Here is a 17,637-nt window from a genome sequence, read left to right on the forward strand (position 1 = left end):
AGGAAGGTCATTTTTAATTGGAGGTGTTTGACACCCCCAGGAAAAGCTTTTTGTGAGATTGTTTTCATAAAGAAAAAGGTCTAAGCACTTGATGCTTTCATGAGACCTTTCGGCTGCTCAACACTTCCAGTTAATGATGTAAATCTGAATACTAATTTAAACAAAATTTCTGGGAAAAGTAAGAGGATGTATTTGGCATGCTTATTTCCCTAATCATTTTAAGTGACACTTTGTGACCATTACTATATTATAGTGCATTGTAGTGAGACGTTCTCTCACTGCAAGCAGTGGAATGTGCAGATAATGTGCAGGTTGGTAGAACACCCATGGACTGAACAGTCAGAGCCTTTGGGAGGTCCATAAGAGCTGTACTTCATAGAAGCCACACCCCTAAACCTTGCGCTACCTAGAGCTAACCAGCATTCTGAGGTGCAGCCTTAAGACTGGCTACTGCCTATTTGAAAGACTTACATGAAATCAACAGTTTAAGAACTTTGACTGTTTAAATCTGTGTGAGAAATATGTGACATGTGTTCCATTAATTTAAATTCTGTAATACATTATTGAGAAATATATTTTAATATATGTTTTGTGGTGGCTCAGTCTCTTTAACTGTGAGCCACGTCTGGGAAGGAATAAGGGTAATACTAAACCGTCGCTCTGACTGTTCTTTTTCTGTCGCCATGTATCCTTCCACTTCTTTTTCCCATTCAGCATATTCTTTCCACTATAAACATAAGATTTAAAAAGAAATGTTTATCATCATATTTCTCTATGCTGTTACTGATTTTCTTCTTATTCATGAGAGGGAAAGAAACTATATAGTCTTCCGTACGTGAATACTCCAGTGTTTTACAAGGTGTGCAAGTGTTACAGCTTCTTCAAATTAATTAACATAATTAGCATATGTAGCAATCACAAGAGAGATACTCAACAGGCAAAAAGGCAGAAGAAGAAGTGTTGCATTTGTATATGCCCTAACATTTAAATGAGTAACAATGAGATTGTGTAATAAGCTATCACTAATGATGTCTGTCTGTACACAGCAGTGATGCTGGTCCTTCAATAAACATAGAAAGTTGAAAACTAAATTTCTTCCAATCATGGATCTAGACTTCTCAGGTGATATTTAAAGGAAGTCAAATGTATTTTATGATATAGGGAAAGCACCTATCAACACTGTTATGCTATAATTTTACCCAATGGAAATGTCAGTGACTGAGATGATACTATAAAACATATCAAAGCCATTCTGTTGACTTAGGAAGTACTTGCAAACATAAAAGATTATTTATTACCTGCCAATTTAATATTTAGGTATCCCTTGATCAAGAAATGTAAAATGAAGTTAGGTGTTGGTGTGGAGATGAAAGCTGAAGCATCCCTGTTTCAATATGCAGCCTGGAGATGGTTCTCACACAATTATCAGTTGCATTCAGTTGCAACAAAAGACAATTAATGATACAGGAAAAGTTCCTTGTGGCAGTTCAAATTCCATAATTGCTACATTGAAGTGTTTTGTTCAATACTACAGGTACTCAGTGGGCTCTGATAGTTATTACAGGCAGAATACCAATTAACCAGTCGAGACTAGTCATTATTTTGTCACAAATGGAAAAATATATATATATATATATATATATATATATATATATATATATATATATATATATATTTTACAGGCAGAATACCAATTAACCAGTCGAGACTAGTCATTATTTTGTCACAAATGGATATATATATATGTGTGTGTGTGTGTGTGTGTGTGTGTGTGTGTGTGTGTGTGTGTGTGTGTGGATAACCTCCTGACAACAGTTAGAGTGAATGCTGAGAATCTTGATTTGAATAGAAACCTGCACAGTTATTTGTACCATAGTTTAATCTAATGAATCATGAAGAAATTGCTGTAGAAATGTACACTATGTGATCAGAAGTATCCAGACATCTGGCTGAAAATGACTTAAAAGTTCATGGCACCCTACATTGGTAATGCTGGAATTCAATATGGTGTTGGCCCACCCTTAGTGTTGATGACAGGTTCCAGTCTCGCAGGCATACGTTCAGTCAGGTGCTGGAAGGTTTCTTGGGGAATGGCAGCCCATTCTTCACAGAGTGCTGCACTGAGGTGAGGTATCAATGTCAGTCTGTGAGGCCTGGCATGAAGTCGGTGTTCCAAAACATCCCAAAGGTGTTCTGTAGGATTCAGGTGAGGACTCTGTGCAGGCCAGTCCATTAAAGGGATCTTTTTGTCATGTAACCATTCAGCCACAAGCCATGTATTATGAACAGGTTCTCGATCATGTTGAAAGATACAATTACCATCCCCGAATTGCTCTTCAACAGTGGGAAGCAAGAAGGTGCTTAAAACATGACTGTAAGCCTGTGCTGTGACAGTGCCGCACAAAACAATGGGTGCAAGCCCCCTCCATGAAAAACATGACTACACCATAACACCACCACCTCCGAATTTTACTGTTGGCACTACACATGCTGGCAGGTGATGTTCACCGGGCATTCGCCATAACCATGCCCTGCCATCGGATCGCCACATTGTGTACCGTGATTCATCACTCCACACAAAGGTTTTCCACTGTTCAATCGTCCAATGTTTACTCTCTTGCACCATGCGATGTGTCATTCGACATTTACCGGCATGATATGTGGCTTATGAACAGCCGCTCAACCATGAAATCCCTGTTTTCTCCTGCCTAACTGTCATAGTACTTGCAGTGGATCCTGATGCAGTTTAGAATTCCTGTGTGATGGTCTGGCTAGATGTCTATTACACATTATGGCCCTCTTCAACTGTTGGCGGTCTCTGTCAGTCAAGAGATGAGGCCAGCCTGTACTCGCTTGTACTGTACGTGTCCCTTCACGTTTCCACTTCACTAGCACATCAGAAACAGTGGACCTAGGGATGTTTAGAAGTGTGGAAATCTCACATACAGACGTATGACACAAGTGACACGCAATCCTTGACCATGTTCGAAGTCTGTGAGTTCTGTGGAGCACCCCATTCTGCTCTCTCACGATGTCCAATGACTACTGAGGCCACTGATATGGAGTACCTGGCAGTAGGTGGCAGCACAAAGCACCTAATATGAAAAACGTATGTTTTGGGGGGTATGCGGATACTTTTTATCATATAATGTACATTTATGTATTCAGTAACATTTTCAGTGCTTTCCAGCATCCTCTGTTTTTATTGTCACTATACACACAATATTTATTGTTATTTTATGTTTAATATGCATGCTTATGCTTTCTTTCTTAAACAGGTAAAAGTATCACTGATCAAGATGTGAAACAGCTTCTCAGGATTTTAGTTAAAGCACTAGAAAGCTTCAATGATATAACGTTACTTGAAGCACTAGTTGTTTGTCTGACCAGACTCCAACCTCTTTTGAGATCTGTAAGTAAAGTTACTGATGAACAAAATAATAAATGCTTACAAACTTTCTTTTCAATTACATCCATATATATTACAACTGAACAGAGGCAAATGGCTGAAAATGTTGTTATGGTTTGATATTGAGAAATGTGAATCACTTTTCAAGCTTTTTAGGCATATTCGGTGTCAAATGCTTTTGGTGTTCTGATTACACTATCCAATGTTAATGTGCTACGTATCATTTCAGAAATATTAATTTCAAGAAATGAAGTGCATGGTAAAATCTGCAGTGACAGTTAATACTAAATACATAAACATTCAGTTTCCTGTTGGGTTGTTGGCTCAATTTATTTTTTCTTTCTTTTTCTTATTTGCATATATGCTCTGCTAATGGCATTTAATCTTCTCTCTATACACAAAATTGTATTAATTATTTGGATCCTCTTTATTGCTCTAAAGATCTGTGTGATTTACATCCCTCTTCATCATGGCACTAGACCGTATTTTCTATGCCTTTACCCTATTTGCTGCAGACTTCGCTGTCCTTTAAATATTGTAGCCCTTTGAAGGTCTGTGCTTGTAGAAGAAAGTTGTTGTAAAAAATTTCCTTTATTCAATTCAATATCATTTATTTTCACTTTCGTCATAAATGTTTCAGCGCCCTGTCTGTTGCATTCATTGGGTTGCTATTTACTTCCTGTAAAATCATGAAGAAATAACCATTTTTGAAATATTTGTGAAACAAGGTATAAAACTAATTCCAAATGACATATTATGTTTTTCATTGTCACTGTAACAAACATTTTAGTGTTAAACTATACAAAATTTCCATCTGCTTTAAATGTTTACAAATGTTAAGGCTACAAAACATTTTTAATCAAATCAGAATAAAACATTTGAAAGACAGCATACTTAACAGTAACTACTATCTTGTTTTGATCAAAAAACAGAAAATCCACCACCAAATGAAAACAAAAGCTGGGATGTTAAAATTAAAAGGTCTGTCTTGTGAAGACGTAAACTCAAAAAAAAAAAAAAAAAAATTGTGGGCGTGGTGGGGGGATGGAAAATCCCCAGCTTCCAAATTTTGAATAGTTTTTCTCCTTTAGTGTCTATGTGTCAGTGTGTTCATGTCTGTTATTATTGTTTAGAATATGTTGAGTGCAGTCTTTCAAAAGGAAGGGAATGTGATATATGCATCATACGGGAAATTAAACAAAATACAATGCACTGAGGTGACAAAAGCCATGAGATAACAAAGTGCACATATGCAGATGGCAGTAGTATCATGTGTATGAGATATAAAAGGCCAATACATTGTCGGAGCTGTCATTTGTACTCATATGAAAAGGTTTCCGAAATGATTATGGCCACACGACTGGTATCAACACACTTCCAACACAGAATGATAGTTGGAGCTAGGGGCATGGGACATTCCATTTCAGAAATAGTTAGGTTATTCAATATTCCGAGATCCATAGTGTCAAGTTTCTGCCAAGAATACCAAATTTCAGGCACTACCTCTCACCACAGTCAATGCAGTGGCCAACGGCCTTCGCTTAATGAGCGAGAGCACCGGAGTTTCTGTAGAGTAGTCAGTGCTAACAGAAAAAAAACACTACGCAAAATAACCACAGAAATCAATGTGGGGTGTATGACAGTGTGGCTGTTGGGACAGTGTGGTGAAATTTGGCACTAATGGGCTGTGGCAGCAGATGATCAAAGCGAGTGCCTCTGCTAACAGCACATCGCCTACAAAGCCTCTCCTGTGTTCGTGACTGTTTCAGTTGAACCATAGACAACTGGAAAACCACGACCTGATCAGATGAGTCTCAATTTCAGTTTGTAAGAGCTGGTGGTAGGGTCTGAGTGTGGCACAGACTCCATAAAGTTATGGACCCAAGTTGTCAACAAGGCACAGTGCAAGCTGATGGTGGCTCCATAATGATGTACACTGTACTTAGTTTAATGTACTGGATCCTCTGATCCAACTGAACCAATCGCTGACTGGAAATGGTTATGTTTGGTGCTTGGAGGCCATTTGCAGCCACTCGTGGGCTTCGTGTTCTGAAACAACGATGGAATTTTAATTGAGGACAGTGCATAGTGTCACCGGGCCACAATTGTTAGTTGTTGGTCTGAAGAACATTCTAGATGATTTGAGTGAGTAATTTTGCCACCCAGATGCCCCTCCACGAATTCCGTCGAACAGTTACTGGACGTAATTGAGAGGTCAGTTCGTGCACAAAATCCTGCAGCAGCAACACTTTAATAAATATTGACGGCTATAGAGGCAGCATGGCTCAGCATTACTGCAGGGGACTTCTAGTGACTTGTTGAGCCCATGCCACATCGATTTGCTCCACTATGCTGTACAAAAAAAGATCCGGCACAATATTAGGAGATATCCTTTGACTTTTGTCACCTCAGTGTAATTCATCATTGACTGACGGATAGAAGGAGGAGCCAGAAAACAGGGTTTCAGATGGTGCTTGCTGTTGTGTCTGCTTCAAAGAAATAAGACAGAGATGAAAGAACCATCACAGTATTATAAAATTGTTAAGGCTTTTGTGGCCACTTGTTGACAAACTGCCTGTTTGCTTCTGTCTTGGATTCTTTGGCTGATGATTTTTCTGACGTTTCACCTGCACGAGTGGCTGGCTTCGACCTCCATTGCTGGTCATGAACTGAAGCTGAGCTCACTACCGCAGGCTATATGTACGTGGCATCCCAACGTCCAAGAGCTTCTCTGTGGTCATTTGTGGTGTGGTTCCCCTGTTGCTACCTGCAACAGTCATTCGCTGGAGCACCAGAAGCCAGGATCCATTTACCCTGAAGCTTTCTTCTTTCTTGTTGAAGCTATTCTTGTGTTTTTGTATTTTTACAGCTTCTCTGGACAAGTGGGTGTGATAGCTCTTCTCTACAGTCAGAACTTCTGTGTCAGTGAATTGTACAATGGGAAGTGTCTCACACAGCACTTGGTCTGCCGCAGCCGATTCCTCCACCTGCCCGGAGTTTACCTTCTGTGATCCTGGTGTTGACTAATCATCCTGTCATTCCAACACAAACTTTTCTGCAGATGCATGATATGTGGTATATTCCCAACGTGTGGTGTATTCCCAACATTGCAAGTGGGTCTCTTTTCTCCTATGCTGAATGTCATATTTGCATGTTTCTGACACATCAAGCACATTGGTGTGGCCATTCCGAACTTTCCTTGTGAAAGAGCAGAGGAAACACGCACTGAAACAGCCAGGATATTGCGCCAAGCAAAACAACCAGCTTGCAGCCTGAAGAAAGGAGAGATGCAAGCTATCATGGATCTTAACTCTGACAAGAATGTATTGGTATTGCCTGCCACTAAGGGAAATGTGGCTGATGTAATGAAGACTGAAGACCGCAAGCAGAAGATCAGGGATCTATTAGAACTGACGATGTACTGGAAACTAAGCACAGATCCAATGCAGTGTATCACATGGAATATAAATTGACTAATCAAGGCATCTTCTCTGCCCGCAGACATACAGAAGAATGTGAGCAACAAAGAAGCCTACCACCTCACCTGTATGGATTACCAGAGATCCATAAGAATAAAGTTCCACTAAGACTGATTGATAGCACTCCTGGCTCACCGATGTATAACCTGCCAAAACACTTAGCCCCTCTGCTCCAGCCGTACTTGGGGTAGACTGACACATTCATAAAGGACTCAGAACATATGATTGAGAAGCTGAAGAAACTAAAACTTGCACCAAGCAACGTCCTGGTCAGCTTTAATGTTGTTTCATTGGTTATGAAAGTGACACTCAGGGACTCTCTGGAGCACACTGATTCCATTTTGCTGCAAGACGTCACCGAGCTCTTCATGGGTGTTTCACCATGAGCTATCTCACGTGGAGTGGAAACTTCTACAGTCAGCTGGAAGGCATTGCTGTGGTTAGTCCTCTTAGTCCAGTTGTGGCCAACTTCTTCATGGAACATTTTGAAGCACAGGCACTGGACTTGACTCCTTGTAAACCTAAGGTGTGGTACAGATATATCGATGATACCTTCTTTGTTTGGATCCATGATGAGGAACAGCTCATTGACTTCTAAGCTACCAGAACAGTCTCAAAGCTAAAATAAAATTTACCTTGGAAGTAGAAAAGAACAAAAAACCTCCATTTCTAGATGTGCTGGTCACAAAGGATGGTGAAAATCTGGGACGCAATGTGTATCAAAAACTGACACACATGGACCGATACCTGCACAAACTGTCAAATCACCACCTGAGCCAGAAAAGAGGCATGATTAATATGCCCATAACATGAGCAAGACGAATATGTGAGCCACAGCACCTCAGATGCAAAATACAACACCTGGAAACTGTTCTGAGGAGCAATGGGTACTCCACAAGTTATATTAGAAGTATAACAGAGTCAAACACTTGGCAAAGTGACTCATCAGAAAAAGAAATATCAGTTATGGCCTACCTGCCATACATTCCCAGAGTGACAGACAGAATCAGCTGTATGCTTCGCAAACATGGAGTAAAAAGAATTTACAACTGACAGAGAAGATCAAAAAGTGTCTCAGATCAGCAAAGGAGAAAAGGGACCCACTCGAATTTCGGGAATATACAGCATGCGGAAAAGTTTTTGTTTATGTTGGAATGACTGCATGATCAACCAACAACAGGGTCACAAAACATAAATGACATTGCAGGGTGGTGCATGTGGAGAAATCAGTCGTGGCAGAGCATGTACTGTGTGAGAACGACCACATTGTAAATTTCGCCAACGCGGAAGTTCTGACTGTAGAGTAGAGCTATCACACCCACTTGTTCAGGAAATACACAAACACGAGAATAGCTTCAACAAGAAAAAAGAAAGCCTCAAGGTAAGCAGATCTTGGCGTCCCGTGCTGCAGCGAACGACCATTGCAGATAGCAAGAGGAGAACCGTACCAGAAATGACCACGGAAAAGCACTCGGACTTTGGCGCACCAGGTCCATACAGTCTGTGGCTGTGAGCTAAGTTCCAGTTCACCACCAGCAATGGAGGGTGAAGCTTGACAATTCCAGCCACTTGTGCAGGTGAAATGTCAGAAAAATCATCAGATGAATGTCGGCTGAAGAACCTGAGACAGAAGCCAACAGGCAGTTTGTCATCACAGTATTGTTACAAAAGTTGCAAATTTTGGCATTTTAGCGCAGTTTGTGACAAAGTTTATTTTAAATGTAGGTGTTTACTACCTGTACAGTTCCCCTTACTTAATGAATATAGAACTGAAAATGTTCATGCTCAGCTTTGAATTTGATCATTAATTGTCATATATGAACCTGATTTATTTTAAGAATTTTTGCCTGCATGTCCTTCATATCATCTCAAGGCTTTTCTTGATTTCAGGAATCTCCAATACACAGAGCACTATTCTGGGTAGGCATATCTGTTCTTCAGTTGGATGAAGTCACTCTATATGCATCAGGGCTTGCCCTTCTTGAGCAGAATCTGCATACATTGGAATCACAGGGAATCTTTGATGAAAAGGTAAACTTTCTTAAAGAACAGTGGAACAGTTTATTTACATTTTTGTAATCTTTTTTGCTTACTTCCTTCCCCACTTTACCTATGAATCACTACATTCTTCATTGTAGTAAGAAACCGTGCTTCCTAACAGCAGAAAACACAGGGATGAAAATCATGTAAAATGTAGTCTTTATCTTGAAAGGTCCTTCATGTGGTAAAAGAGAGAGACCAAAGATAGATAAAGTGAAACAAAAGCCCTGGCCAAGGAAGACGCAGTAGTATGGATCAAAGGAGGAGGAGTCTCCAGTAGAACACCAGCAGTAGATGATATAAGGATGGTTTGATAAGACTAGTAAACAAGTAATGTGTGTTTTGTAAGCAACACACCTTATTTCTTGAAATAGTCCCCTTTGAGGAATATGCACATGATCCGTGATCTTCCACATCTTTCATCACATCAGAAAAATAGATTCTGTCAAACTCTGCAAAATACTCATTGACTGCAACTATCACTTTTTAATTTGATGACAATTTCTTCCCAGCAAGCCAAAGTTTCAAGTTATGGAACAGGAAGAAGTCATTGGAGCTACATCTGGTCAATAGTGTAGATGAGGAACCAATTCAGAACCCAGTTCATGCACTTTTGCCACTGTTATCATTTATGTGTGGGATGCTGCATTATTGTGGTAAAAGAGCACTTTTTTGTGTGCCAATATCGGTCTTTTTCAGCCAATACAAATTTCAAACAATCCAACACTGAAGCATGACAGGGTCCCATTATGGTTCTGCCTTTTTCCAAGTAATATGTGGGGATCATTCCTTGGGAATCCTACAAAACAGTGGCCGTTTTCTTATCATCTTACAAAAAGTTCATTGCCTTCTTTGGTGCACTTCCAACAGCCTTTGTTCATTGTTTTGGCTGCCATTTTGACTCTGGGATGTAATGATGGATACAAGTTTCTTCAACCATCACAAAAGGTCATAAAAGTCTTGCAGATTGTGATAAAACATGTTGTGGTGGATGCACTTTTGGTCGACTGAGAGCAACCATGGCATCCACCGGGCACATAACTGAAGAATCAGTTCTTCATGCAGTATGTTATGCACTGTGCTCACTTGATGTGCCTACAGTCTCAGCAATCTCACACATTTTTCTTCAGTAGTCTTGCATTATCATCTCATGGATTTTGTCAACGGTTTCCTTTGTGGTGACCTCATTTGGACTCCTGAAGCGTACCTCATCTTTGGTGCTTGCCCCACCACATTTATATTAATTAATCCAAAAGTAAATGCTTTCCAGTGATGGTGCAGAGTCCACTTGAACTTCTTCCAGGTATGTTTTGATTTGTGCTGCAGTCCGACTCCTCAAATCAAAATGTTTAATAACAGTGCAAAACTTGGTTTTCTCCATTTTCAATCGCAGTTGACCCACTGACCAATTCAGGCAGCTGTTAACAATGAACTGTATGCTGCACATTGTTGAAATTTTTTATGTGAGCCTTGGAATAATCAAGCTTTCCAACTGTGAAGGCACATCAAAAATGTATTGAAAGTTTGCAAGACTTATCAAACCACCCTTGTGTATGGAACTGAGGAGTTAGAATGGCAGAGAGCGCATTCAACCAATCAAAGATAAAGAAAGGATAGACTAAATAGTAGAATTCAGAGACAAAAATGCACATCAGGTATGGTACATCAAGAGAACCAACAAAGCATAGAAGACAAACCAGAATGAAAAATAATGAAAAATATAAATTTGTTGTTCTGAATACTAAGTAGCATAACTTCAGCTCATTTATATGTAAATATAAACTATCAAAAGGAAAATTCACGTTGTCTCTGTGTAATATTAAAGTGATGTGTGGTTATTAAACAAAGGCTTGCATCTGAAGAGATCTGATTTTACAAAAATTTTACTTGAAAGTGGTTCTCTTCATCAGCAAGCTGCTTGTTGTTCTGTTGTATGCTGCTTTATTATTAACATGTGATGGGATAGTGCGTTCAAATCATGTGAAATGTACTGAAGCTACATCAAAGCAACAGTCTTGAGGCACCCACGTAGTAGAAGAAAATCATGTAAGTACTGCGCACATTCTGATGAATTGGAAGTGTCCACAATCTTCAGCAGGACAATGTAACTTTTTGAAATTTTCTTTGGTGACAGGAAGTAGGGAGAATTTCCACAAAGAAATCAATATTAGGTTTACTAATAAACTTTTGGCAGTATTTAACAGGTAAAATAAACCTGCTGAAATTTTTTCCCTCTCCTTCCCTCTTTCCTGACGAGGCAACCGTTGGTTGCGAAAGCTAGAATTTTGTGTGTATGTTTGTTTTTGTTTGTGTGTCTATTGACGTGCCAGCGCTTTCGTTTGGTAAATATATCTAAAAACAAAGATGATATCAATATAATGGAAGGAAACATTCCACGTGGGAAAAATTATATATAAAAAACAAAGATGAGGTGACTTACCGAACAAAAGCGCTGGCAGGTCGATAGACACACAAACAAACACAAACACACACACAAAATTCAAGCTTTCGCAACAAACTGTTGCCTCATCAGGAAAGAGGGAAGGAGAGGGGAAGACGAAAGGAAGTGGGTTTTAAGGGAGAGGGTAAGGAGTCATTCCAATCCCGGGAGCGGAAAGACTTACCTTAGGGGGAAAAAAGGACAGGTATACACTCGCACACACGCACATATCCATCCACACATACAGACACAAGCAGACATATTTAAAGACAAAGAGTTTGGGCAGAGATGTCAGTCGAGGCAGAAGTGTAGAGGCAAAGAAGTTGTTGAAAGACAGGTGAGGTATGAGTGGCGGCAACTTGAAATTAGCGGAGATTGAGGCCTGGCGGATGACGAGAATAGAGGATATACTGAAGGGCAAGTTCCCATCTCCGGAGTTCGGATAGGTTGGTGTTGGTGGGAAGTATCCAGATAACCCGGACGGTGTAACACTGTGCCAAGATGTGCTGGCTGTGCACCAAGGCATGTTTAGCCACAGGGTGATCCTCATTACCAACAAACACTGTCTGCCTGTGTCCATTCATGCGAATGGACAGTTTGTTGCTGGTCATTCCCACATAGAATGCATCACAGTGTAGGCAGGTCAGTTGGTAAATCACGTGGGTGCTTTCACACGTGGCTCTGCCTCTGATCGTGTACACCTTCCGGGTTACAGGACTGGAGTAGGTGGTGGTGGGAGGGTGCATGGGACAGGTTTTGCATCGGGGGCGGTTACAAGGATAGGAGCCAGAGGGTAGGGAAGGTGGTTTGGGGATTTCATAGGGATGAACTAACAGGTTACGAAGGTTAGGTGGACGGCGGAAAGACACTCTTGGCGGAGTGGGGAGGATTTCATGAAGGATGGACCTCATGATGTGACTTACCAAATGAAAGTGCTGGCAGGTCGACAGACACACAAACAAACACAAACATACACACAAAATTCAAGCTTTCGCAACAAACAGTTGCCTCATCAGGAAAGAGCGAAGGCTTTCCCTCTCCTTCCCTCTTTCCTGATGAGGCAACAGTTTGTTGCGAAAGCTTGAATTTTGTGTGTGTGTTTGTGTTTGTTTGTGTGTCTGTCAACCTGCCAGCACTTTCATTTGGTAAGTCACATCATCTTTGTTTTTTATATATATATATATATATATATATATATATATATATATATATATATATATATATATATATAAAAAAACAAAGATGATGTGACTTACCAAACGAAAGTGCTGGCAGGTTGATAGATACACAAACAAACACAAACATACACACAAAATTCAAGCTTTCGCAACCAATGGTTGCTTCATCAGGAAATGGGGAAGGAGAGGGAAAGATGAAAGGATGTGGGTTTTAAGGGAGAGGGTAAGGAGTCATTCCAATCCCGGGAGCGGAAAGACTTACCTTAGGGGGAAAAAAGGACAGGTATACACTCGCACACACACACACATATCCATCCGCACATACACAGTCACAAGCAGACATTTGTAAACGCAAAGAGTTTGGGCATCTCTGCGTATCTATCGACCTGCCAGTGCTTTCGTTTGGTAAGTCACATCATCTTTGCTTTTAGATATATTTTTCCCATGTGGAATGTTTCCTTCTATTATATATATATCGGGAAGTGGTAGCCTACAGACGTATGCTTGGATCCATCGTACCAGCATTGTTAAAAATGTGTATTTTAACCTTTCATTAAAAGTATTATAAAATGTTATTAGAAAAGGAACGTTTATTTGCACGGTTATAAATTCAAATCCTATCTGTTCATCATTTCACTTGTCGTTGAGATCCTGCATCAAGATGTTCGGTGTAGACAAGAATAATTAATGCCATATCTGGAGGAGCATTTCTCATCGATGTTGTCACACTCAAGACTAAACACAATGGAATTAATGTGAAGGTAATGACTCACACTTGATAAGCACCTATTGAACTTAGTTTACTTATACTAAAAATATTGTCTTTCATGTGACAGGTCGACAATTTCAGTGGTTGCTGTGAAGCAGCAGTATGTAATGCAAATTATGTTTATTGACCTTGAATGTAATGATATTAAACGTCTGTTGATATTGGGGTCAGTTAAAGTTCACTCAAGATTGTGCACAGATTCATAAAATACATTCAAAATTTTTTTCAACTATTTTTTTCCAATCAATTTTTCCAATTATTCAAACAATTATTAATCCATTTCCATTTCCACACGCCTATTCGAAGGTGACCATTGAAAGGATGGCGCCTAGCGAAATATGAACAGACCTTTCAGTTGTTGAGATAAAAAATTTTGAGATAAATGATTCATGCTATTGTTACAAGGAACTAATGAAATGTATGTCAATTTATGCTATAAATGAAAATAGAATCTATTATTGTATGAATATTATATGAAGCAAGTGAGAGCGACGAGGTGAAATAAATTCCTTGGGCTACTGATATGGATACCAGTTGTCACCACATCGAAGATTTCACATAGGATCACACCACTGAACACAAACTTGACGAATTTGTGTAATGAAAGACACTGTAAACACATGACACTGGCACTCTGGCCTCATACTGGACATATGAGTGTGGACTGTGATAATAACAGACAGTGGGCTGCGCGCACATACTTCGCAAGCTAAACACTGTGCAGATGCTGACTGACAATAATGGGGCTATGCAGTTACAGCAAGCACTTTGTTAGGAGAGAAAACATATCTGTATGGGTTAAAAGAAGCTGACATGCCCATAGAAATTGATAACCATTCAGGATAACTCCAGTGGCCATGGCTATGCCCATACTGGCTGGGATAATCAAACCACAAAAAGGGAAATAAGCTCAGCCACTGTGTACCTCCGTACGATAGTGCACAATGGGGGCCAATTGTATTGAACCATATTATTTTTCTTTCTTTTCCTTCCTTACATATAGTATGAAACAAAGTAAGAAATACTCTCTTCAGTTTATTAATTCATGTATCTTCACTCTTTTGTTTCGAGAAATGGTAGCATATGGAGATACGCTTTGATCCTTTGTACCATCATTGTTAAGAATGTGTATTTTGTAATGCAAATTATGTTTATTGACCTTGAATGTAATGATATTAAAGGTCTGTTGATACTGGTATCAGTTAAAGTTCACCCAAGATTGTGCACAGGTTCATAAATTACCTTCAGTTATTTTCAACTATTCATTCCAATCAATTTTTTCAATTTTTCAAACCATTATTAATCCATTTCCACATCACTACTCATTTGCTATAGCATTTGTAGTACTCCTTTCTCTGTTCGAAGTCTTCTGTCAAAGCCAAAAACTGAGAGTCACATTAAGTACATCAAAGAAATAATACAGAATTGTGAATGAAGCAGCATCAAGTATGGCATCCACTAAACTGAAGCACTCGCTCTGCCTCAGTTCTTGACTTGCATACATATTCTACCTGAGTCATTAAATGTTTTTAAGAAACTCTACTGTCAGATGACAAAAATTTGTTTAACAACACATGAGTCACCCTTTAAGATGTGATGTTCCTGTTGTTTTAAAATACATTATTTGTTCTTAAAATGATGTCAGCTTAGAAAAAGACCAAGTAGTTTGTTTACAGTGGGTTCCTGAAGAAACAATGTTATGAAAATATGGAAATTTTATGTAAGTTTTTGTTGGAATTTTTTTTCATATTTTGTAAGGACACAATAATAAACACCACAAATTTCTTTGTTCAATATAAAAGAGGGGGTGGGGGGGACCTGTTTACAGTAGGTTCACAGAATTTTGTTGTGGTTGTGCTTCCTTCAGCAATCAATTTCTTATAGGTCAACCGAAATTGACTGTCATTCCTAAAATCATTGATGCTGTGTGCAACATGATTTAGCATGTGACCAATAGTGACATAGAGGTACCCTTAGACATATCAAAGACTGGTGTACATTCAATTCTGTATGAACATTTAGCACTGAAAATGTTTGTTTACTGGATGTTCCTGCACATTTTGAATGAAGCTTAAAAAAATAAAATGCAAAGTCCATATACAACAACATAACAGGTGGTGGAACTTGGATAGAAAAATAAATACCTAAAAATAAGCAGCAAACAACTGTCAGAGTGTGTTGAGATGAACTGACACTGGCAAAAGTAGTTTTTCTTGTGTCACAACCGTTGCTCCAGAGGACTTGAGAATACTCAGTGGTATAAAACAGCTTCTTTGCCATAAGTCACTGATGAAATCAAAAATAAAAATTAGAAAATAATGCATCATTCTTCATCTCAACAATGCCAGCTGTCACACAGCATGTCAAACAGCTGATAAGGGAAAACATTTAATTAATGATTCACTGTCCGTATTCACCTGATTCATTGTCTATCAACTTCTCTTTGTTCTGTTATGTCACACAAGAAATGCATCTAAAATGATTTTCATCACCCCACGAAGCTGTAAAATTCTCCCAAAACCATATTTTTACGTATCAGTGTCAGAGTGGAAAAGTGTTTCCAGGATTGATTTGAACACTTGAAACAGTGTGTAAGTTTTACAGATGAATAACTGAGAAACAATAAAACAGTTTATACAAGAAAAAGTTTTATTTCCTTGTTTTTGTGACAACTTAAAAGGTAGCCTCCATACCAATTTGTTCAATCATCGTGATTTGTAGTTCGCATCATGAGCAGTGACATGAGCTGTACATTAACAACAAAGAAGCAACGCCTAGAAACTCAGTCTGTACACTGTATTAACAACAAATTATCACTGTGCTGCTTTATAATATTCGTTCTTACACCAGCTAAATGAAAGCTAGTCGGTTTGCATCATAGTAACTACTTCGGGGGAAAAAAAAATCGCTTTTGCTTTCTGAGTCATATTATAAGTTGCTGTGTGTCTTCTATAGGTAGTTCAGTATTTAGTTGAATGGAATGGTAATTTTTCAAAACATGACTGAGGCCTCTTTACAGTAAACTACTAAGCACACTGGACAAAAAGCAAATCACCCCTGGAGGCATCATGCTAATAACTTGTAACTAGCCTTCATAATCACCTCAATTCACCAATGAGTCATTTGTGGTGTAAATTCAAGGACATCATGGAGGGTGGGGCAGAAATTAGAAACATTCTGCAAAACGATCTGTGGAACTTGTAAAAATAGCTCAATACACAGTGTCAGTACTAGTAAAAAGAACAACTTACATAAAGATCTACAACCACCACTTACCGTGCTCCAAAAAGGGGCCCAGTATTCAAGAACGCACGTTTTCAATAAATTGCGAGCAACCATTAAAAGTTTGGTTTTAGACAATTAAAAAGAGTTTGGTAGACTTTTTGGTTGGCAATTCTTACTCTATAGGTGAATATCTTAACGGGGACTGTTAAACAAGCTTAAGTAAAAATGTATGTTAGATTTCAGTCTTGGCAGCACTTAGTACAACAGTCAAGACTAGGTATTTTGTGAATCTTCACGGTAAATGATAACAGCCAAACAGGTGCAGGATAAAGATTTATTGAAATCCTTGTCCATGGTTTTGGTATATCTAAATATATCTTCATCAGAAGCAAAAATAAACCTGAACAGGAAGACACCTTCATTAGCAAAAAACTTAGCAATATAACTGAGATAGGAGAAGAAAACATGCACTTACTTAGAGCGTTAAGTAACCATGAAAATTACCAAAGTGTTACAAGCACAAAAACTTTCAGTCACTTAATAAAATCACATCCTGCAGTGGAGATGCATAAAACAATCATGCCAAAGGCGTCGTCAGTAGTTAAAATTAAAATAGTACCTCTATCTGTACAGCATAATTATGAAGAGATGGTCGATGCGAACAAGGCATATTATCAGTACTTAGCCTGTGAACTAGCATAAAGAGGGTGTGGAAGCACTAGGGCAGACAGTTTCACCGAGAGAGGGCACTTGTGGCATGCACGAGACACTCGTGCACATTAAAACCCAGGGATACATACTCATGCGCATGAAAATTTTAAAGGTTGTGCTAATTCAAACCCTCTGTCTTAATAAATAAAACATATCAGAAGCATATAAAACACCTACATACAATAGAAAATATGAACACCAATTTGTCTGTGTCCTAGTGTCAAGCAGGTGAAGCTTGCACCAAGGAACACATCTAACGAGAGAGGGCACTAGTGTTATGCACGAGAATCTAGCGCAAATTAAAGACTAGGATACATACTAGCGAAAATGAACAAAATGTTGTAGTAAATCGAAACCATCTATCTCCTAAGGTTGAACATTTTTTT

General features: G+C 39.0%; 1 protein-coding gene across 1 annotated transcript in view; it reads left to right on the forward strand.

Annotated features, from left to right (window-relative positions):
• Positions 1-17,637, forward strand: part of LOC126474727 (neurofibromin) — a 457,914-nt gene that overhangs the window by 293,434 nt on the left and 146,843 nt on the right. The window contains exons 42-43 of the mRNA XM_050102210.1: positions 3,279-3,412; positions 8,779-8,919. Coding sequence (XP_049958167.1) covers positions 3,279-3,412; positions 8,779-8,919 — 275 coding nt within the window. The remainder of the gene's footprint in view (positions 1-3,278; positions 3,413-8,778; positions 8,920-17,637) is intronic.

This window comes from Schistocerca serialis, chromosome 1 (genome assembly GCF_023864345.2).
Source record: "Schistocerca serialis cubense isolate TAMUIC-IGC-003099 chromosome 1, iqSchSeri2.2, whole genome shotgun sequence".
Lineage (NCBI taxonomy): Eukaryota > Metazoa > Arthropoda > Insecta > Orthoptera > Acrididae > Schistocerca > Schistocerca serialis.